Source organism: Dermochelys coriacea, chromosome 21 (genome assembly GCF_009764565.3).
Source record: "Dermochelys coriacea isolate rDerCor1 chromosome 21, rDerCor1.pri.v4, whole genome shotgun sequence".
NCBI lineage: Eukaryota > Metazoa > Chordata > Testudines > Dermochelyidae > Dermochelys > Dermochelys coriacea.
This window is the reverse complement of record NC_050088.1, coordinates 16,747,765-16,771,796: the sequence shown is the minus strand read 5'-3', so window position 1 is coordinate 16,771,796 and position 24,032 is coordinate 16,747,765. Positions and strand designations below refer to the sequence as shown.

General features: G+C 54.7%; 1 protein-coding gene across 1 annotated transcript in view; it reads right to left on the bottom strand.

The window, feature by feature from the left end:
• The window catches only part of CPNE5 (copine 5), a 207,665-nt gene that overhangs the window by 167,141 nt on the left and 16,492 nt on the right, over nt 1-24,032 (bottom strand). Inside the window, exon 2 of the mRNA XM_038380314.2 lies at nt 12,164-12,204. Within this exon, the coding sequence (XP_038236242.1) occupies nt 12,164-12,204 (41 nt within the window). The remainder of the gene's footprint in view (nt 1-12,163; nt 12,205-24,032) is intronic.

Below are 24,032 nucleotides of genomic sequence, written 5' to 3'. Positions count from 1 at the left end.
GTTCTTAATTGGCCCCAGGTGACTTAATTGACCTGGAGCAGCTGCCATTTCACTTATCCTGGCACCAGGGATTTGTTTAGCCTGGAGCGAATCTCTCTCTCTCTCTCCCCCACGACTCTTCCATAGCCTTCTTGCTTGGAGGGAGGTGGGAAGCTGCTACTCCTGCTGCTGCTAGGACCTAAGCTCTCCCTGCTGTTCCAGCTGCTCCCCTGGCTGGGCCGAAACCCCCCATTCTCTGCTACCTGGTTGCTGGACCCCCTACTCTCGGGTGCTGCTATTGCTCCAACTGCAACCCCAGGGGGGGGGCTGCTAGCCCACTGCCCAGAGAGGAAGAGTGGGAACCCCAGCCACTGCTGTTGTGGACATCACCACCATCACCACCACCTGAGAAGGTCCTTTCTGCCTGCCTGGACGACCACCTGGAGTTCCTGGAGCTACTGCTGCTGCTGCTGCTGCAGAGGCCACTGCCTGGAGCTGCTGAAGCCCGAGGAGGAGAAGAAGAGGATCATCTGCCAGTGGGGCAGCACCTAGAGACTTTGCAGACCACTGTGGAGGGGGCCCTAAGACTGAGTAATTTTCAAACTGTGCTCTTGTGGTGGGGGTTTTGACTGTGTTTGTAGGGACACGGGGGTGTGGCGTGGAGCTGCCCCCTGATCCATCTGTGTGTCCCCCTCAACCCCCACCACTATTACTACCACCGCTGCCCCCTCCACCACCCCCACTGGCTGTATACCATCTGCCTCAGCTCCTGCCTCTGGACTCAGCTGCTTGCTTGGCTTGCCACGCCCTATTTCCACCCTTTGGGCCAGAAGCAGCAGCCAGCTAAAAAAGATTTGTGCAAGTGCACATGGGCACATGTTCCCCCCCCCCGGCCTGCCTACCCCCCAGCTTTGCCCTTTACTACCTGCCCCATTTGCCACTTACTTTGCCTCCTCTTTTGCTCCAGCCCCCCTTACTAGCTTCAGTTTGTTTGCCTGCCCCGCCCATTTCCTTCTGCAGCCTTTGTTTGTTTGCCCCGCCCCAGCCTCTGAAGCTAGCCCCTTGGTTTCCCTGTTCTACCCCCAGACCGCTTAGCCCCTCGCTCCGTGTGCCCATGCCCCTCCCATGCGCTTGTGCAACTCCCCATTTCAGTTGCAACCCTCTTCACTGCACCTTCAATGTTGTTGAATCCCCCCCCATAGTGCACCAAGAGGAGCCGGAATTCCACCTTGTGTCGGTGACTGACCCCTAACCCCTGATTGCCCCCCGTCCAGCCCACCCCTTTTGGCGCCCTCCTCCCCTGCCTGCAGCCTAGCGGGGAGGAGTGGTCGACCTGTTTCCCCTCTCCCCTCCTCCTTTTGGTATCCCCCTTTCCTCCTTGCTCATGATGGCGGAGGATGAGACGGGTGAGACCTCTCCAGTAGCCCGAGCTCTCCCTCCCCCGCCTGCCCCTCTGTCACCCCCCCAAGCTTCTACCTCCGCTGCCAAACCATCTGCCATCGCCCCCGCTGGGGCACCAGCAGCGACGGGCACCGGGGTGACCTCCACTGCTGCCATGTCTCTCACCCCCTCAGATTTGGGGGGAGTCCCCCCAGCCGGCGGGAAGGGGCAGGGGAAGAAGAAGGGGAAGGGCCCCGCTAAAAAGACCAGGCCCTCCATGGCAGGGGCTGCCCCCGATGCCCCGACCCCATCTCCAGCTGGGGCGCCCCTCCCCGCTGTTCCCTCCACCAGCTCTGCAGGTGTCCCTCCCCAGGCCCCCAGAGCATACGCCCAGGTGGCGGCAGCCCCCCCGCCTGCCGCTACGTCATTTCTCCAGCCCACCGCCTCCGCTACCATCTATAGCGGCCGGGGCCCCTTTCCCACCATGACTAGGAAGCACGGCGTCCGTTGCCTCCTGGTGCCCGCCTCACCCCACGTGGAGACCTATGTGTGGGCGTTGGCGAGGGTGGTGGGGCCCACGGCCATTGTGGCGGCCTCCAAAATGTATGGCAAGGTCGTCTTCTTCCTAGCATCGGAGGCCGCCGCCCAGGAAGCGGTGGAGAAGGGCCTGGCGGTGGGGGGCGTGTTCGTCCCCTTAGAGCCGCGAGAGGACCTGGGCGTCCGCCTGGTCGAAAGAATAGTAAATATGGCAGGCGACCAGCTTGGCTTAATGGTGAAATCCTAGCGGATCTTAAACATAAAAAAGAAGCTTACAAGAAGTGGAAGGTTGGACATATGACCAGGGAAGAGTATAAAAATATTGCTCGGGCATGTAGGAAAGATATCAGGAGGGCCAAATCGCACCTGGAGCTGCAGCTAGCAAGAGATGTCAAGAGTAACAAGAAGGGTTTCTTCAGGTATGTTGGCAACAAGAAGAAAGCCAAGGAAAGTGTGGGCCCCTTACTGAATGAGGGAGGCAAGCTAGTGACAGAGGATGTGGAAAAAGCTAATGTACTCAATGCTTTTTTTGCCTCTGTTTTCACTAACAAGGTCAGCTCCCAGACTGCTGTGCTGGGCATCACAAAATGGGGAAGAGATGGCCAGCCCTCTGTAGAGATAGAGGTGGTTAGGGACTATTTAGAAAAGCTGGACGTGCACAAGTCCATGGGGCCGGACGAATTGCATCCGAGAGTGCTGAGGGAATTGGCGGCTGTGATTGCAGAGCCCTTGGCCATTATCTTTGAAAACTCGTGGCGAACGGGGGAAGTCCCGGATGACTGGAAAAAGGCTAATGTAGTGCCCATCTTTAAAAAAGGGAAGAAGGAGGATCCTGGGAACTACAGGCCGGTCAGCCTCACCTCAGTCCCTGGAAAAATAATGGAGCAGGTCCTCAAAGAATCAATCCTGAAGCACTTAGAGGAGAGGAAAGTGATCAGGAACAGTCAGCATGGATTCACCAAGGGAAGGTCATGCCTGACTAATCTAATCGCCTTTTATGATGAGATTACTGGTTCTGTGGATGAAGGGAAAGCAGTGGATGTATTGTTTCTTGACTTTAGCAAAGCTTTTGACACGGTCTCCCACAGCATTCTTGTCAGCAAGTTAAGGAAGTATGGGCTGGATGAATGCACTATAAGGTGGGTAGAAAGCTGGCTAGATTGTCGGGCTCAACGGGTAGTGATCAATGGCTCCATGTCTAGTTGGCAGCCGGTGTCAAGTGGAGTGCCCCAGGGGTCGGTCCTGGGGCCCGTTTTGTTCAATATCTTCATAAATGATCTGGAGGATGGTGTGGATTGCACTCTCAGCAAATTTGCGGATGATACTAAACTGGGAGGAGTGGTAGATACGCTGGAGGGGAGGGATAGGATACAGAAGGACCTAGACAAATTGGAGGATTGGGCCAAAAGAAATCTAATGAGGTTCAATAAGGATAAGTGCAGGGTCCTGCACTTAGGATGGAAGAATCCAATGCACCGCTACAGACTAGGGACCGAATGGCTCGGCAGCAGTTCTGCGGAAAAGGACCTAGGGGTGACAGTGGACGAGAAGCTGGATATGAGTCAGCAGTGTGCCCTTGTTGCCAAGAAGGCCAATGGCATTTTGGGATGTATAAGTAGGGGCATAGCGAGCAGATCGAGGGACGTGATCGTTCCCCTCTATTCGACACTGGTGAGGCCTCATCTGGAGTACTGTGTCCAGTTTTGGGCCCCACACTACAGGAAGGATGTGGATAAATTGGAAAGAGTACAACGAAGGGCAACGAAAATGATTAGGGGTCTAGAGCACATGACTTATGAGGAGAGGCTGAGGGAGCTGGGATTGTTTAGTCTGCAGAAGAGAAGAATGAGGGGGGATTTGATAGCTGCTTTCAACTACCTGAAAGGGGGTTTCAAAGAGGATGGCTCTAGACTGTTCTCAATGGTAGCAGATGACAGAACGAGGAGTAATGGTCTCAAGTTGCAATGGGGGAGGTTTAGATTGGATATTAGGAAAAACTTTTTCACTAAGAGGGTGGTGAAACACTGGAATGCGTTACCTAGGGAGGTGGTAGAATCTCCTTCCTTAGAGGTTTTTAAGGTTAGGCTTGACAAAGCCCTGGCTGGGATGATTTAACTGGGACTTGGTCCTGCTTTGAGCAGGGGGTTGGACTAGATGACCTTCTGGGGTCCCTTCCAACCCTGATATTCTATGATTCTATGATTCTATGATTCTGGTCCTGACCTCCGTCCCTCCCTTTCTCCCCAATGCCGCCCTGTTACCCGCCCTTTCTACCTTGGGAAAGCCCATCTCTGTCATCAGCCCTCTCCCATTGGGCTGCAAAGACCCCACCCTCCGTCACGTCCTCTCCTTCCGCCGGCAAGTGCAGCTTCAACTGCCGCCGGCGGCGCGCGACGGAGAGGCACTCGAGGGGTCCTTCCTAGTCCCCTACCAGGGGGCCCGTTACAGGGTGCATTATTCCACCGGGGAGGCCCGGTGCTACCTCTGCCGGGCGATGGGGCACGTCCGGAGGGACTGCCCCCTGGCCCGGGAAGGAGGGGCATCCAGGACACCCGAGCCCCGGCAGGGCACCGGCCCCGTCATCGCCGACGCCCCTGGCTGCCCGGCGCCCGAAACCGCCCCTCCTCCTTCCCAGTCCACCATTGCTCCCGCTCGGGCCCAAGGGGTACCTCCCCCACTATGCCCAAATGAGCGGGAGAACCCCTCCCCCGCTGTTTGCAATCTGGCGGGGCCTGTGGAGGAGGGTGCGGCAGGGACACCGCCAAGCATGGGAGAGGGCCCACCCCAAGGGGAATCTTCCCTCCCTTGTGCTGCACCACCATTACCCCCTCGAGTCCCTGAGCCATCGCCTCTGCCCCCTGACACAACCCCTGCTAGCCAGCCCCCGGATGATGCCATGGAGGGCTGGGCCCTAGTCCAGGGGAAGCAGGGCAAGCGGAAGGCTCGAGCTCTGCTCCTCCCGTCTGACGCGGAGGCCCCCCGGAAGACCAGGAAGGGGGGCACCGATGCCGAGCCTTCCGCTCTACCCACGGGTGTGTTCCACCCACCAGAGCCGGCTGGGGAAGACGTGGCAGCACTGGAAGGCGGTATCTCCCCTCCACGGGAGTCCCTCCCCTCCAAGGTCCCCGAGGCTCCATCTGAAACCCCAGTGTGCCCCGAGGCAACAGTCGCGTCAGGTGGCAGCGGGGAGAATCCCGGGGTGGCGGAAACTGATCTCCCATCAATATACGAGGAGATCGAGGCCCTGGGTCTGGCCCCGGTCACCCAGGGGGAGGACGATCCTATGCCAGCGGGCCTCGATCTAGGCGACTTCACTCCAGCCTCCCTTTCCCCATACTCCCTCCCCCTAACCGTTGCTTCCGCTCCCACCTCCGAGGGGCCCCTGGACTCCTCCATCCACCCGGCTGTAGATGGTACCCCACTGAGGGCCGCCGAACCTGCTGAGGCGGCGGCCAGTGCCACGCGGCCAGGACCTGAGCCACCAGGGGCACCCGTAGTTGGTGAGGAGCATTCGACCTCCTTCCCAGGAGAGGGCCCTACAAGAGAGAGTCCACCCCCTGATGCCGTGGCTGCCAAATCCACCATAGAGCCTGCACCCGGCATCACTGAGAGCCCTTTCCCCACCCAAAATCTCACCTCTAACCTTGCCCCTGCCCCGTCCCTATCCCATCCACATCCCGAGATGTTATTGCTGCCCCTGGGGCTGTCTCCTTCCCCTTGCCAAAAGATGACCCCCAGGCAGCGGCCTTTGTGTTTACCCATCCCGACCCACCAGGGGCTGTATCCTCCCTCCGCCGCCCCCTATCGCCCCAGCATTCAGGTGAACCCATCAGGAGCCCCGTCGGGGGTCCGCACCCTGTCTGCCCATCTCGCTGGGCCACGGGGCTGTACCAAGGGCCCCGTCGGGGAGTAACCAGACCATAACCCCAGCCCCCCATGCACTGCGAGACGAGTTGCGGGAGTTTCTAGAAGACGTCCGTGGCTCCCGCAACAAAGTCCAGCTTGCCCTCCAGGGATGGGGGGACTTTAATCAAATCCTCCGGGCCGCAAGGGCCCTGATGGGGGAGGGGAAAAGGACCGGGAGGCAGGGCGCCGCGGCCTACCAGCGGGTCCACCTCTTCCGTGATTCCTTACTCACCTACGGGGTGGATCACAGACTGCTGCGCGGCCCACCGGGAGCCACGAGCATCCTTACTGGCAAGGATGCCCCCCAGCCCTCCTCATGACACTCTTTACCATCGCAACATTGAACACCCGTGGCTGTAGAATGGGTCTCCGCAAGTCCCAGGTGCTCTCCTTCCTTCGAGAGGGGAGGTACTCTGTGGTTTTCCTGCAGGAGACCCATACGGATCCGACCGCCGAAGACAGCTGATGGCTGGATTGGCGGGACAGGGTCTACTTTAGCCACTTCACAGTTCGTATGGCTGGAGTGGCGACCCTGTTCTCCCCAGACCTACGGCCCGAGGTGCTGGGGGTCCCCGAGGCTGTGCCGGGTCGCCTGCTGCACCTCCGGGTCCGCATGGAGGTGCTGGTAGTCAACCTCGTCAACATCTATGCCCCAGCAGCGAGCCCGGAGCGGCTGCAATTCTATCAGCAGACGTCCGCCTTCCTCGGCACCTTGGATCCTCAGGAGTGCCTGGTCCTGGCAGGGGACTTTAACATCACCCTTGAGGAGCGGGACCGCTCGGGGACCGAGCAGAGCCCGGCCGCCGTCGCCGTCCTCCAGGAGATAGTCGAACACCACTCCCTAGTGGACGTCTGGCGCGACCACCACCCAGATGACACTTCCACGTTCACCTTTGTCCGGGTGGAGGCCCATCAGTCAAGCCACTCCCGATTGGACCGCATTTATTTATCACGTTTTCATCTTTCACGAGCCCACTCCTCCAGCATTCGGCCGGCCCCATTTTCTGACCATCATATAGCCACCGTGACAGCCTCCCTCTGCACGGAGAGTCCGGGGCCGGCCTATTGGCATTTTAACAACAGCTTGCTGGAGGATGCGGGCTTCGTGGCGTCCTTCCGGGAGTTCTGGCTGGCCTGGCGAGGGCAGCGGCGTGCCTTTCCCTCGGCGCGACGGTGATGGGACCTAGGGAAGGTGCACGCCCGGCTCTTCTGCCGTGACTACACCCGGGGCGCCAGCCGACGGAGGGATGCAGCGATAGAGCAGTTGGAACGGGAGGTCTTAGAGCTGGAGAGGCATCTGGCCGCCAGCCCCGAGGATCCACCCCTCTGCAGAGCGTGCTGGGAGAAGTGAGAGGAGCTCTGGACCCTGGAGGACCATCGGGCCCTGGCTGCCTTTGTTCGATCCCGCATCCGTCTCCTTCGGGAGATGGATCGCGGCTCCCGCTTCTTCTACGCCCTGGAGAAAAAGAGGGGGGCTAAAAAACATGTCATCTGCCTATTGGCAGAAGATGGCACCCCCCTCACGGGTCCAGTGGAGATGTGCGGGAGGGCGAGAGCCTTCTACTCAAGCCTTTTCTCCCCGGATCAAACCGATCCTAACGCTTGCAGAGAGCTCTGGGAAGAGCTCCCGACGGTCAGCGTGGGCAACCGAGATCGGCTAGAGCTGCCTCTCACTCTGGCCGAGTTCTCGGAAGCCCTCCGTCGCATGCCCACCAATAAATCTCCGGGCATAGACGGGCTGACGACACAAGTTCTACCGCGTGTTCTGGGACGTCCTGGGTCCAGACCTAGTCACTGTCTGGGCCGAGTCTTTGCAGAGCGGGGTCCTCCCTCTTTCGTGCAGGCGAGCCATGCTCGCCTTATTGCCGAAGAAGGGGGACCTCCGCGATTTACGAAATTGGCGTCCCGTCTCGCTCCTCAGCACGGACTACAAAGTCGTGGCAAAAGCCATCTCGCTGCGGCTAGGGTCCGTGCTGGCGGACGTGGTCCACCCAGACCAGACCTACACCATCCCGGGCCGCAGCATCTTCGACAACCTATATCTGGTCCGGGACCTATTGGAACTTGGGTGTAGGGATGGTCTGTCGTTCGCCCTCCTGTCCTTAGATCAGGAGAAGGCATTCGACAGGGTGGATCACGGGTATCTCCTGAGCACTCTGCAAGCGTTTAGCTTCGGACCCAGGTTTGTGAATTTTCTCAGGGGGCTGTACGCTTCCGCAGAGTGTCTGGTCAGGCTCAACTGGACCCTGACCGAACCGGTCAGCTTCGGGCGAGGAGTACGGCAGGGGTGCCCCCTCTCAGGCCAGCTGTACGCTCTGGCGATCGAGCCCTTCCTCTGTCTCCTCCAAAGGAGGTTGACAGGGTTGGTGCTGCGGGAGCCGGAGCTGCGGCTGATCCTGTCGGCGTACGCTGATGACGTGCTCCTCGTGGTCCAGGACCCGGGCGACTTGGTGCAGGTGGAGGCTTGCCAGGCCATCTATTCGGCAGCCTCCTTCGCGCGGGTCAACTTGGTCAAGAGCTCTGGCTTGGTTGTAGGGGACTGGCGGCAGGCGAGCTCCCTCCCACCCGTGCTTCAGGCCATCCTGTGGAGCACGGGTCCGCTGCTCTATCTGGGCGTTTACCTTTCTGCCACGCATCCCTCTCTGCCGGAGAACTGGCAGAATTTAGAGGGCGGGGTGATAGAGCGGCTCCGGAAATGGACAGGACTACTCCGGTGCCTCTCCCTTCGAGGGAGAGCGCTGGTGCTTAATCAACTAGTCCTGTCCATGCTCTGGTACCGGCTCAACACCCTGGTCCCGGCCCCGGGTTTCCTGGCCAACCTCCGGACATCGATTCTGGAGTTCTTTTGGTCAGGACTGCACTGGGTCCCTGCAGGGGTTCTCCATCTACCTCTGGAGGAGGGAGGGCAGGGCCTAAAATGTCTGCTTACTCAGGTCCATGTCTTCAGCCTCCAGACCCTGCAGAGGCTCCTTTATTGTGCAGGTAGTCCGGCGTGGAGCATACTGGCGCACGCCTTCCTGCGCTGCTTCCGAGAGCTCTGGTACGACCAGCAGCTCCTTTATCTCCATCCGAGAGGTCTTCCGCGAGACCTCTCCGGGCTGCCGGTCTTCTACCAGGACCTCCTCCGGACCTGGAAACTCTTTTCAACGACCAGGTCCGTGGCGGCCACCGAGGGGGCAGATCTCCTCGCGGAGCCCCTGCCACACAACCCCCAGCTCCGTGTGCAGTTGGCAGAGTCCCACTCGGTGCGCCAGAGTTTGGTCCTGGCAGAGGTCACAAGAATCGGAGACCTCCTGGACTATGACCGGGGAGACTGGCTGGATCCCCTGACGTTCGCTCAGCGCATGGGACTTTCCAGACCTTGTACTCCCCGGCGCATACTTCAGGAGGTGAAGGCCGCTTTGCCGCCCGCTGCTCGGGTTCATCTCGACCGGGTCCTGCACGAGAGCACGCCCCGCACACCCATTACCCCAGGCCCGCCGGACCTTTTAATTGGACCCCTGCTCCGTGGACCCAACCGACCCCTTCACCCCTTCACTGGAAGCCGGCTGCACAAGATGCAGCCGGTCTGCTTTCAAACCGCGCCAAGAAAACATCTCTACACGCTCGTGCTCCACACCCTTCACGCCCGCACCCTCGTGTCCCAGCCCGATACAAAATGGCGGGACCTCCTGCCACCTTTGGAGGTTGAGGAGCCCCGGTGGGCCAGCCTATATTCCACCTTAGTCCCAAGGCCCGCCGGGGATGTCAGTTGGCGGCTCCTTCACGGAGCCGTGAGCACGGACGTGTACTTGGCGCGGTTCACTTCAATCCCAGACACCTGCCCCTTTTGCGGCGTGAGGGATACCCTGGCACATGTATACTTGGAGTGTGCCAGGCTGCAGCCCCTATTTCGGCTACTCACCAATATTTTATTACGTTTTTGGTTGCACTTCTCCCCTCACCTTCTCATTTATGCACTCCCTATCCGTGGCCCCACAAAGTCACGGGATCTCCTGGTCAACCTCCTCCTGGCCCTAGCTAAAATGGCCATCTACAAAACCAGAGTCAGGAGGTTGGCCGATGGAGTCTCCTGTGACTGTGGGGCCTATTTCCGATCCTCGGTCCGTTCACGTATCCGGGCAGAGTTCCTCTGGGCGGCGTCCTCTGACTCCCTTGACGCCTTTGAGGAGCAGTGGGCGCTGTCCGGGGTTCTCTGCTCGGTGTCCCCGTCCGGTTCCCTTCGTTTGACCCTTTGACCGCACACCTGTCCCTGTTATTTTATTAGTTGTCCCCTGGAATTTTTTGGGTATCTAGGTCCTGTGGATCCCCCTTTTAGGCTGGGGGGGATCCTTTAGCGGTGGACGGGCTTTGCCCGCCCACTTCCCGGATCCCAATAAGACTACTCTTCCATAGCCATCTGGTCTTGCCCCATCACACTACTTAATACATCTATAGTTTGTTTGTTAGAGGACTGGCTGCAAGCCTGGTCTTTGGGGTGAGATCTGAGGTGCAGCTGACCTGGGGTAAGTGACTGGTCCTTTGGGAATGGAAGTGACCTGAACCTCACTGTGATCTGTGGTGAAGGAACTAGCTACCACAAATGTGGATGGGTGGCGAGACAAATCGGTGTACCCAAGGGGACTGTCTGCCACTGCATGTCCAGATGTTGCACTGCCAAAGACGTTCACACTTGATACTGGGCTGCTGGAAATCTAAGGACACAACTCGGCCAAGGTGGGGTGTGGGCCCTGCTCCCTCCCAGTCTGACCTGAGGTTGGTACGCAAGCTCTCACTCACTGCAGGCAGCTGTACTGGTGGATTCAGTCACTAGGAACCAGACTGAGACCCTGCAAACTCATCTCACACAGGGACCACCAAACAGTCACCTCTGGCCTGGATGGGACTTGAATCAGTGACGGAGGCTCTACGGCCCCAACCCCCATCTCTGGAGCCATCCAATGCCCCCTCCCTCCGCCCCATAACTGCTCCAGTGCAGCCTCATGTGCACTCCCATGTGTCTAGCGTTACTGTCCCTGCAGTGCCATGTGCTGGATGACATGCTACCCCAAAGCATCCTTCCCCCAGGTCTCTGCTCCCTGCAGGCTGGGCCAGGCTCATGCTGCACCAACGAATTAAAAGCTAACCTGAGGGGATTTCTGGCTCATTTCACACTGGGCTGGGGGTATCTCAGCAAATTGTCAGCTGGAGACAAGTCAAGGAGCCGTGGGCTCGATTCTAATGCTTTTTACTGAATGGAGCAGCTGTTTGCAAGGCAATTTGCACATGGGGCTGCCAGAGGGCATTCGGCTGGGCTTGGCATAGTTCATCCCAGGAATGTGAATATCCTAGTGGCATGTCAGAGATCAGCTCCAGGTCCAGCTGGTCACACTCTGCACTCAGTACTAGCCTGCTGGACCCTGCTTCAGACTAGGAGTGCCCCAATCCCCAGCGCTGAGACCTGCTGCCCCTGAAGTTCCACACTCAGAGTCCCCTGCAAGGGGTTCTCTGGGGCTCGGCTGGAGTGGACGTTCCTAGGAAGCTGCACCTCCCTTTCCTGGGGGGTTTCCTCCCAGCCCCAGGCCAACTAGGATGACCAAAAAGCAAGCGTGAAAAATCGGGACGGGGTGAGAGGTAATTGGCACCTATATAAGAAAAATCTCCAAATATCAGGACTGTCCCTATAAAATAGGGACATCTGGTCACCCTAGGGCTGACTGATCCCAGCTTGCCCTGGCCCCATTGCAGTGCAGGGGCTCACAGACTGATGTGCGCAGGCCTCTGGCCACTGGGCTGGGCTGCTCCTGTGCTGACATACCCCACCCCAGCTCTACCTGGGGTCCCTGACCAGTAGGGAGCAGAAGGGACCAAGACCCTTCCCTGAGAGCCCACCCCCCTAAGGCCAAAGTCTGCAGCCCCCAGAAGCGGAGGGGGGTTGGAGAAGCCGCCCACCAGGGTCAACAGCAGTTGTACAGGAGACCCCCAGCTGCCCTGGGCTCCCTTAGCACGTCACCACCAGGACGTGAGCAGTGAGACCTAGCGGTCAGAGCAGGAGCCGGGGCAGAGTCCCAGACAGGCCAGAGGGCAAAACCGAGAGTCGAGTGAGATCACGCATGGGAGACAAACTTAGAGCAGAACCACAGATCGATAACCAGCGTTGGGCCAGGGCAGCAGGAAGCTCTCCGACCACTGCCAGGTGGGTCTGTCCTATGGACGACTTGCTGTGCCCTGTGCCCCGGGCCCCAGCGTTCTGCCAATCAGGTCCTGGGACTGGGGCCTCTGGCTGAGGCCAGCTCCTCGTCTGACCCCAGGTGGCAGATTGGATCCTACAAGCTCTAAAGCACTCCAGGCCCTGGCCAGCACAACCCCCCTTGGTACTTACTTGGGTCAGACTTGGAGAAGGTGTCCTTGTCCAAGAGGTGCCTGGAAGGAAGCAGAAGAGAACAAGTAATGGTGAGGCTCTGGCTGCTCCCTAGCCAAAGGGGTCCCCATAGACTGTCTCTGGGCAGAGGCATTTCACGGCCCTGCCAAGCCCCAGCCTGAAGTGGGCATGATCCACATCTGGGTCATAGCTCCCTCCTGCTGCCAGCCTCCTCTAAGCTCCTGGCCCTTCAACCCCGGCCTCCTGCTCAAACTGCTGCTCTTCCTCGGCTATCAACGCAGCTCAGTTCACTTTGCAGCACTCCCTGGCCTGAGCCCCTCAATCCCAGCCCTGGCTCCCCCCGCGCACTGCTTAGCTGATGTATTTCACTCCTCACCCACTGTCCCTCTGCTATTCCAGTCCTGGGCTTTCTCCCACCCAGCTCTGCCAGTGCCCCTCAGTTCTGACCCCAGATCTGGGCTCCCCACTACGGCTGTGCCAATGCACCTCGGCCCTTCTGACTAAGACAGGGCTTCTCTCTACTTCCACAAATGCCAAGAGAGTCCAGGAAAAGCTGCTGCTACCACAACTATGCCAAACCCAACATGTGTGGCCCTGTCTCTCTACCAGCGAACTGCAGGGCTCAGCCTGACCAAACACCTCACAGCCGTACCGACGGTAACGGCAGCATGGCCATTGATCGATGGCACCAGGCATCCCTGCTCAGCAACCGCTGTCATCCCCCAGTCGTGGCCTGTGTGCCATGAATTCAGTGGGTCTCAGCCTCCTTTCAAACACACAAGCGTTGACAGAAAACCGACACGACAACTGGCTTCCTCGTTTGGAGCCTCAGCAGAGAGCCCAGGGGTGAGTGGGCTGTGGAGACTGGAGGACAAACCAGTCCATCAGTGCACAGCTGAGATGCCGTGGCAGGGGTCAGTGGTAGGAAGCCTGCCTCTCCCGGGCTGTGATGGGCAATGTGATTACTGATGCTGGGATGGAGCCTAGGTGTGCCAGTGAGGGTCAGAGCCCATCACACCAGGTGCCACACACATATAATGAGAAGCCAGGCCCTGCTCTGGTGAGCGTACAATCTACATAGCTGCCTGTTTGCTGGAGCCACCTGGCACCTTCCGCCAGTGTGCCCTGGACCTCAAAGGAAATAGACCAGCACTCAGGAGCTGTGCCAGACCCCAGCTGGGGTAAACCAGCACCCAGCCCTACAAGTCAGAGCAGCTGATTGGCACCAGCTGCGCGTCGGCTCATGGTTTTTAGCAACTGCTGCTTCTAAAAGCAAGGAAAGGCAGCCCCAGCCTACGTCAGTATTTTCTCTCTGTCTCCGTCCCCTCTCCCCGTCCCTAGCCCCAGAGCAGGCAAGTTATCAGAATATCACGTGTGCTTCTCATTACTGTCTCCTGATACTTGGGATTTACCAGCCCTCCCGCTCTGGGGAAGGGCTTCCCCTGCTCACCAGGCATCTGCAGTGGGCTCAGACACCGGGGAGGGGGATCCAGCCACTGGCGTAGCAGAGAGAAGACGATGCGCTTTGCACGGCAGCCCCTCAGAACTGGTGAATCTGCGTCCAGCCCCTTTTCCACACAGTGTGGGGAGCTGAGCTCCACCGAGTGCCGCACGTGGTACAAGGAGCAGGATTGGCTGGGCCATGGCTAGGATACAAGATTGAATTGTTGCCAGCAAGCAGAGGGAATATCCCAAGTGCGCTTTGCTAATGCACAAAAAGCGAAGTAGCCCAGGGCCTTCCCAGAGCCTCATCCCCTAGGATCTCCTGGGGCATTTGGAGCCAACAGAGCTCTACCAAAGGGGGCGTGTGGTGCCACAGAGAAGGCTGAGGACAGGAGTCCTGGGTTCTAGTCCCTGCTCTGGTGCTACCTCAGTGTCTGGTCTGAGGCTGCTGTTTAGTGCTTTGAGATCCCCAGTGACGATCGCCATTACAGCATACAGATTATTGATTCCTCCATTGATAAGATGTGCATTTCCCTTCGACTGCAGGGAGACTGTCAATCAAAACAGTGGTCCAGACCCTCAGTGGGTGTCTGCAGGTCCAGCTCTCTGGTCCAGATGTCGCACTCAGTTACACCACTGTAAATCAGGAGTGAACCCACTAGAGAGATTTCAATGGACTTACTCTGGATTCACACCACTTTGACAGTTTTATTGTCTCACCAGTATAAATCAGGAGTGACTCCACTGGGCACCGTTCTCCTTTCATTCCCCTGGTGTAAATCAGGAGTGACTTCACTGAAGTCAGTGAAGGGACACTGGGGTAAGGGAGAGAACCCAGGCCCTGTTCTCAGCCAGTGCTCATGCTCCCTCCCAGAGGATGCAGCCCCTTCACAACACCGCGCACTCTGCAGCACCCCACATGGCCTGATGGGCGATACCAGACCTCGGACACTTGGCACAGGGGACGCTCAGTCTCCGTCTCCATTGCCCGGCTGCCCAGCGCTCCCGGGGACTGCTGGAAACTGACCCAAGAGCAAGTGCCAGCACAGGAACAGCCAGGATGGGGAGGCAATGGCAAGGGATGTGCCACATGCCATGGTGAAGGCTCAGCGGGGCAACTCTAGCAAAGCTCTCTGGCATGGCTGGGGTTAAAGAAAGGACTGCACCCCTCCCCTTCCAGTAGCAGAGCGTTCCGCTCCTCACAGTGCAATGTGCTAGCCCGCTCCCTCCACCCCCCCGGCTGATGGGAGAGTCACTGGCACCAGGCTGGTGGATCAGCTCTGCCATTGCCCAGCTGGGAGATCTGCCCACGAGCTGCACCGCCCCTTCAGCATGGTGATCAGGAGTGGAGCACTGACTCAGGGCACCCCATGCTTGTGGGGCAGTGTGGAGATCACCTGTAGCTTCCCCACACAGAGAAAGAGCAGGCAAATTGGTTGAAACAACAGTAAAGAATAGAATTATCAGACAAATAGATGAACACAATTTGTTGGGAAAGAGTCAGCATGGCTTTTGTAAAGGGAAATCATGCCTCAATCTACTAGAATTCTGTGAGAGAGGGTCAACAAATGTTGAAAATGATGATCCAATGGATATAGTGTACCCGGACTTTCAGAAAGTCTTTGACAGGTCCCTCACCAAAGGCTCTTAAGCACACTAAACAGTCATGGGATAAGAGGTAAGATCCTCTCCTGGACCAGTAGCTGGTTAAAAGACAGGAAACAACGGTTGGAATAAATGGTCAGTTTTCAGAATGGAGATGGGTAAATGGCGGGATCCCCCAGAGATCTGTACTGGGACCAGTGCTGTTTGACATATTCATAAATGATCTAGAAAGGGGGGTGAACAGAGAGGTAGCAAAATTTGCAGATGATACAAAAGTCCCAAGTTGAATGTGAAGAAATTGCAAAGGGATCTCACAAAACTGGGCAACAAAATGGCAAATGAAATTCACACTGATAAGCATAAAGTAATGCACTTTGGAAAAAATAATCCCAACTATACATATAAAATGATGGGGTCTATATGATTTGTTACCACTCAAGAAAGAGATCTTGGTGTCATCGTGGATAGTTCTCTGAAAACATCCACTCAATGTGCAGCGGCAGGCAAAAAAGCAAACAGAAGCATTAGGAATCATTAGGAGAGGGAAAGATAATAAAACAGTAAATATAATGCCACTATATAAATCCATGGTACGCCCACACTGTGAATAGTGCATGCAGATCTGGTTGCTCGGTCTCAGAAAAGATATATTAGAACTGGAAAAGGTAGAGAAAAGAGCAATAAAAATGATAAGGGGGATGGAACAGTTTCTATATGAGGAGAGATTAAACAGACTGGGATTATTCTACTTGAAACAGAGATGACTAAATGGGGATATGATAGAGGTCTATAAATCATGAGTGGTGTGGAGAAAGTGAATAGGGAAGTGTTATTTACCCCTGCACATAACACAAGAACTAGGGGTCACCTGATGATATTAATAGGCAGCAGGTTTAAAACAAACAAAAGGAAGTATTTCTTCCCTCAACACACAGTCAACATGTGGAACTCCTTGCCAGGGGATGTTGTGAAGGACAAAACTCTAACAGGGCTCAAAAAAAGAACTAGGCCTATGAGAACAGCGTAGCTGAAGTCGACGCATCTTAGATCAACTTAGAATCACTAACTTCATGTCCTCGCAGCACGGGATCGACGGCCGCCACTCCCCTGTCGACTCCACTTCCGCCTCTTGCCCTGGTGGAGTTCCAGTCGATGGCAGAGCAGTCAGGGATCAATTTATCGCGTCTACACTAGACATGATAAAACGATCCCCGGTAGATCGATCACCACCCACCGATCCGGCGTGTAGTGTAGACGTGGCCCTAGACAAGTAACTGATGGATAGCAGACAGGAGCGACTAACAAGGGAATTTTGTGAGGGAGTTTAGAGGGGGAGTGTGAGGAGGGGGCTAGATACACTCAACATTCTTTAAACGTAAAGCCAAATACACCCCCTAATAAAAACAAAACATCAACAAAGTAATGAGCTGCAGGAGTAAAAAGAGAATGCAGGCGGAAGCCCAGCAGCAGAGTGGGGGCTACCCAGTTTATTGCACCCAATACAGCATGTAGGATTCCCTGCCCTGTGGGCGGGTGGCGTATGTGTGCATTTGGTGCGAGGAGCTCCTGGCCCTCAGAGACCGTGTACGGGCTTTGGAGACCAGAGTGGCTGAGCTGGAGGAGCTAAGGGAGACAGAAAGGTACATAGATGAGACTTTCCAGGACACTGTAGAATGGTCCCACCCCTGGTCTGACAGCCTCTGTGCTGTTGAGGAGAATGAAAGTCTCAGGGAAGGAGAACATCCAACTGGAGCAGAGGGAAATGATCCCTCCTTCCAGATGATGTTGGGGTATCCTCTCGCACTGAGGATACCTCTCCAGGGGAGGGAACTCCAGTCATTAGGAAAAGGCAGGTGTTAGTAATGGGCGATTCGATCATTAGAAACATAGAGAGCTAAGTTTGTGATGACCGGAAGAACCCTATGGTGACTTGCCTGCCTGGTGCGAAAGTTGCGGATCTCTCGAGGCATCTAGATAGACTTATGTGCAGTGCTGAGGAGGAGCCGGTGGTCGTGGTACATGTAGGTACTGTGACAAAGTTCCTGCTCTACCTTGGTGGGTCTTGCGCTTATTGGCGGATTCACTCGCCTTGGAGCTTCACGGCAGCCCTCAGCTTGGCCGTTTTTCTGAACCCACAGACCAGGTCAACGACTCCTGTGTCTGATCAGGAGTTGGGAGGATTTGGGGGGAATCCAGGCCCGCCCTCTGCTCCGGGTTCCAGCCCAGGGCCCTGTGGAATGCAGCTGTCTAGAGAGCCTCCTGGAACAGCTGTGCGACAGCTACAACTCCCTGGGCTACTCCCCCATGGCCTCCTCCCAACACCTTCTTTATCCTCACCATAGGACCTTCCTCCTGCTGTCTGATAATGCTTGTACCCCTCAGTCCTCCAACAGTCCACGTTCTCACTCTCAGCTCCTAGCGCCTCTTGCTCCCAGCTCCTCACACACATCCAGCTCCAGATTGCTCCTTTATAAAACCCAGGTGCCCTGATTAGCCTGCCTTAATTGATTCTAGCAGCTTCTTGATTGGCTGCAGGGGTTCTAATCAGCCCGTCTTAATTGTCTCCAGAAGGTTCCTTGTTGTTCTGGAACCTTCCCTGTTACCTACAGGGAAAAGGGACCTACTTAGCCTGGGGCTAATATATCTGCCTTCTATTACTCTCCTATAGCCATCTGGCCCAACCCTGTCACAGTACCAATGCATAGGCGCTGACTCTGTGGGTGCTCCAGGGCTGCAGCACCCATGGAAAAAAAACAGTGGGTGCTCAGCACAGACTGGCAGCCCCACAGGTCAGTGCCTCCCACTCCCCCTAGTGCCTCCCCACCCACCAGCAGCCCTGCTGATCAGCGCCTCCTGCTCCCCCCAGCACCTTCCGCCCGCCAGTGATCAGCTGTTCCACAACGCTGGTAGGGGAGAACCAGAAGTGAGGAGGATGGGACGGAAAGAGGAGGCGGGGGCACGGGGAGGCATAGCCACTGGTGGGCCTGGGTGGGCCCCAGGCCACCCATTTAGGATCCAACCAGGCCCACCCAATTCAGGACCGGAGCCCCCCGAATCTGCAGGCTGGGACTCCCAACCCTGGCTGTATGTCTATCTGCCTGCCTGCATTGCTCTCTGCTGCCCCGATCTCCAGCCCCATGCCTGGCATGTGCCTTGTGGGGGCAGGCCTGGGCAGAACTAGAGCTGGGGCCGGAGACCAGGGCAGCAGCGTATGGGGCCAGCAGGAGAGGGACGCAGCGGGACACCAAGCCGGGATCTGAGGGATGAGCAGAGCTCAAGCCCCGGTGGGGCCTCCCTCTGCCCCATGAGTGTGCTCCACAGCCTGTGCACCCTGGGCAGCTTTGTCTTCAGGTGCCCAGTTAGCAGTAAGGGCCGGCTGGAGGGGGTGGGGGGAGATGGGCAGGGGCTGGGGCTTGGAGGAAGGGGTGGAGTGGGGGTGGGCCCTGGGCAGAGTGTGGGTCGAGCACACCCCCCCCAGCAACTCGGTAAGTCAGCGCTTATGTACCAATGACATAGGGAAGGGTAGGAGGGAGGTCCTGGAGGCCAAATTTAGGCTGCTGGTAAAGATTGAGGTCCAGCATTGTCTGAGATGCTCCCAGTTCCACACACAGGGCCAGGGAGACGGGCAGAACTGCAGGGTCTCAATGCGTGGGTGAGACGATGGTGTAGGGAGGCGGGGTTTAGATTTATTAGGAACTGAGGCACCTTTTGGGAAAGGGAGAGCCTGTATAGGAAGGATGGATTCCACCTAAACCAAACTGGAACCAGATTGCTGGCGCTTAACATTGAAAAGGTCTTAGAGCAGTTTTTAAACTAAGGGCTGGGGGAAGCCGACAAGTGCAGAGGAGCACATGGTTCGGACAGAGACATCCCTTAGGGGAGGATCTATTAATGGAGATTTTCTATGTCCTAGTAAGGAGGAGAGGATGGAAGACAATAAAATACAGGTAGGATCTGATGAGAAAAAGTCAAATGAAAAAGAGTCCCATTCAATTACATCATGTAATGGCAGACAGCTGAAAAGTGACAAGTTTTTAAAGTGCTTATATACAAATGCTAGACGTCTAAATAATAAGATGGGTGAACTAGAGTGCCTCGTATTAAATGAGGATATTGATATAATAGGCATCACAGAAACTTGGTGGAATGAGGCTAATCAATGGGACGCATCCGATGAAGTGAAGGTTTCACCCACAAAAGCTTATGCTCCAATACGTCCGTTAGTCTATAGGTGCCACAGGACTCTTTGCCGCTTTCAGTGGGACACAGTAATACCAGGGTACAAAATTTCTCAGAAGGACAGAACCGGTCGTGCTGGTGGGACAGCAGCCAAAAGTGAAATCCCTGCAAACTGCATGGAAACTTTTTAAAGACATCATAATAGAGGCTCAACTTAAATGTACACCCCAAATTAAAAAACATGGTAAGAGAACCAAAACTAAACTACAAAGTTTAGTAGCTAAACTACAAAGTAAAAGAAGCAGTGAGAGGCAAAAAGGCATCCTTTAAAAAGGGGAAGTTAAATCCTAGTGAGAAAAATAGAAAGGAGCATAAACTCTGGCAAATGAAGTGTAAAAATACAATTAGGAAGGCCAAAAAAGAATTTGAAGAACAGTTAGCCAAAGACTCAAAAAGCAATAGCAAAAAAAATTTTAAGTACATCAGAAGCAGGGAGCCTTCTAAACAACTAGTGGGGCCACTGGACGATCGAGATGCTAAAGGAGCACTCAAAGACAATAGGGCCATTGAGGAGAAACTAAATGAATTCTTTGCATTGGTCTTCACAGTTGAGGATGTGAGGGAGATTCCCAAACCTAAGCCATTTTTTTTAGGTGAAAAATCTGTCCCAAATTGAGATGTCAATGTAGGAGGTTTTGGAACAAATTGATAAACTAAACAGTAATAAGAAAAGGAGGACTTGTGGCACCTTAGAGACTAACAAATTTATTTGAGCATAAGCTTTCGTGAGCTACAGCTCAATGCATCCGATGTAGTGAGCTGTAGCTCACGAAAGCTCATGCTCAAATAAATTTGTTAGTCTCTAAGGTGCCACAAGTACTCCTTTCCTTTTTGCGAATACAGACTAACACGGCTGCTACTCTGTAAACAGTAATAAGTCACCAGGACCAGATGGTATTCACCCAAGAGTTCTAAAGGAACTGAAATGTGAAATTGCAGAACTACTAACTGTGGTTTGTAACCTATCATTTAAATCAGCTTATGTACCAGATGACTGGAGGATAGCTAGAGTGATAACAATTTTTTAAAAGGGCTCCAGAGGTGATCCTGGCAATTACAGGCCTGACATCAGTACTGGGCAAACTGGTTGAAACTATAGTACAGAACAAAATTGTCAGACACATAGATGTACATGATTTGTTGGGGAAGAGTCAACATGTTTTTTGTAAAGGGAAATCATGCCTCACCAATCTACTAGAATTCTTTGAGGGGGTAAATAAGCATGTGGACAAGGGGGATCCAGTGGATATAGTGTACAGTAACTCCTCACTTAATGTCGTCCCAGTTAACGTTGATTCGTTGCTGATCAATTAGGGAACATGCTCGTTTAAAGTTGCACAATCCTCCCTTATAACATCGTTTGGCAGCCACCTGCTTTGTCCACTGCTTGCAGGAAGAGCAGCCCGTTGGAGCTAGCTGGTGGGGACTTGGAAACAGGGTGGGCCGGCAGCCCCACCCATCAGCTCCCCTAAGTTCCCTGTGCAGCAGCCCCCCAGCAGGCTATCAACTGCTGGGCAGTTCAGCTGTCCCTCCCCCCACCGCCCTGTGCTGCTCCTGCCCTCTGCCTTGGAGCTGCTCCCTGGAGCCTCCTGCTTGCTGTGCTGGGGCGGGGGAGAAGAAGGGGGGCTAATGTCAGGTTGTCCCCCTCCCCCTACTCCTGTACCCTGCTTACCCCTTCTCCATATAGAGCAGGGTGGGGACACGACAGGGCTCAGGACCGAGGGAGCTTGCTGGTTGCAGCTGCTGTCTCAACTTGCTGATATACTTAAAAAGGCAATGTACTTATAGTGGGGTCACGTACCTAAAGGGGCAATGCGCATCTCTTTCTCTCTCCCACACACAGAGTGTGTATCTCTGTTTGCCATGCTGTCTCCTCTCCCTCCATTTGTGCTGCCTTGTAGAGTGTGAGGTTACATTAACAACGTGTTAACCCTTGAGGGCTCAGCTGAGTGCTAGTTCATCATTTAGCAGCAAGGCCTTCCCTGGGAAATATCCCACCCACTTCCACCCTCTGACTCCACCACCTCAACCAAGCTTTACAATCACATTGCTGTGTACAGTATTAAATTGTTTGTTTAAAACTTATACTGTGTATATATATATATATATATAGTTTTTTGTCTGGTGAAAAAAATTTCCCTGGAACCTAACCCGCTCCCCGCCATTTACATTAATTCTTATGGGGAAATTGGATTCGCTTAACTTCGTTTCACTTAAAGTCACATTTTTCAGGAACATAACTACAACGTTAAGCAAGGAGTTACTGTATTTAGATTTTCAGAAAGCCTTTGACAAGGTCCCTCACCAAAGGCTCTTAAGCAAAGTAAGCTGTCATGGAATGAGAGGGAAGGTCCTCTCAATGGATGGGTAGCTGGTTAAAAGATAGGAAACAAAGGGTAGTTCTCAGAGGTAAATATGGAGAGATAAATAGTGGTGTCCCCCAGGGGTCTGTACTGGGCCCAGTCCTATTTAACTTACTCACAAATGATCTGGAAAAAGGGGTAAACAGGGAGGTGGCAAAATTTGCAGAGGATACAAAACTACTTAAGATAGTGAAGTCCCAGGCAGACTGCGAAGAGCTACAAAAGGATCCCTCAAAACTGGGTGACTGGGCAACTAAATGGCAAATGAAATTCAATGTTGATAAATGTAAAATAATGCACATTGGAAAACATAATCCCAGCTATACATATAAAATTATGGGGTCTAAATTAGCTGTTACCACTCGAGAGAGAGATCTTGGAGTCATTGTGGATAGTTCTCTGCAAACATCCCCTCAATATGCAGTGGCAGTCAAAAAAGCTAATAGAATTTTGGGAATCATTAGGAAAGGGATAGATAATAAGACAGAAAATATCATATTGCCTCTATATAAATCCATGATACACCACATCTTGAATACTGTAGGCAGATCTGGTCAACCCATCTCAAAAAAGATATATTGGGATTGGAAAAAATTCAGAAAAGGGCAACAAAAATGATGAGGGGCATGGAACAGCTTCCGTATGAGGAGAGATGAATAAGGGTGAGACTTTTCAACTTGGAAAAGAGACGACTAAGGGGGGATATGATTGAGGGCTATAAAATCATGACTGATGTGGAGAAAGTACATAAGGAAGTGTTTAAAACAAAAAAAGTATTTTTTAACACAACGCACAGTCAACCTGTGGAACTCCCTGCCAGAGGATGTGGTGAAGGCCAACACTATAACGGGTTCAAAAAAGAACTAGATAAGTTCATGGAGAATAGGTCCATGAATGGCTACTAGCCAGGATGGGCAGGGATGGTGTCCCAGCCTCTGTTTGCCAGAAGCAGGGATGGGCGACAGGGGATGGATCACTTAATGATTACCTGTTCTGTTCATTCCCTCTGAAACACCTGGCACTGGCCACTGTGGGAAGACAGGAGACTGAGCTAGATAGACATTGGTCAGAACCAGTCTGGCAGTTCTTATGTGTGTGTTTTGCATCTCCAAGGCTGTGTCTTTGTGGGTGCACCTGTGTAAAATAGCACGCAGCACTGCAGCATTTGTTTCTGAACTGCAAAAGCATCCTCTGGTCCCTGAGAGGGCAAGAAGGAAACTCAGTGAACCAGAATGTGCAGCTCTTGCATGGCAGCTGGGCCATTGTGCCAGCTGTTTGGGTGCAGGAAAGTAGCACGGTTTTGATGCCACGAAGTGACAAGCCAACCACATTGCACCCAGATGTGGGAATGTATGACAGCACCACCTTCCGTGGTGGGTTTGCGTCTCCCTCCTCTGGGGTAGCAAGTGAGGAGTGGGCAGCACATCTTCAAGAGATGCTGCACTGTGTGATGTTGACGAGTCTCTCTTCTCACTGAGTCAGGGCAGAACCAATTACCCCGTGCTGGGTTAGCAGCCATGGTGGTGCTGCAGGAGACAGCTCCACTGTGAGACAGCAAAACAATGAGGCTGTAGCCACAAACAGGAGAGGGGCTTGAAAAGTCTCTCCCCAGTCACACCTTTGCCAGTCGTCCCTCTGGCCTTAAAATCTATGACCCAGAAGGTCAGTTTCATTATCCCTATTTTACAGGTGGAGACACTGAGGAAGTGACTGGCCCAAGGTCACCCATTAGCTCACAGCTAGGAGTAACCTAGAGCTCCTGATCGCCAATCCAGTGCACTGGGCTCAGGACCTGCTGCTGCCACTGCTTCGAGCTACTGGAGCACCGTGTGCTTAGCATTATTAATGGGATTGTTGTTCCGACCCAAAGCCTGGTCCCATTGCCATTGCTGTGCAATCCCATTGCCATCGGGGAAGCTCTGCAGGATTAATTCACAACAGACTTTGACCCCTGGAGTTTTCGACTTAAGTCCATTCTCATTAGTGCTGCCGAGAGAGGTGCTGGTGGGGGCAGAGCCAGGAGTCCTGCTCCATTCTGCTCTCCCCTCCCATCGTCATGCCCAACCCTGACCACCTGTCCCATGACAGCTGTCCAGCCTTCACTGCGCTGAAGGCAGTAGGCTGAGACTTGGGGCCTGACCCAAAGCTCCCTGCAGTCAGTGGGAGCCTTTCCCTGCAGCAGACAGCGGAGCAAGCAGGTTTTAGAGGCGGGTTAATGA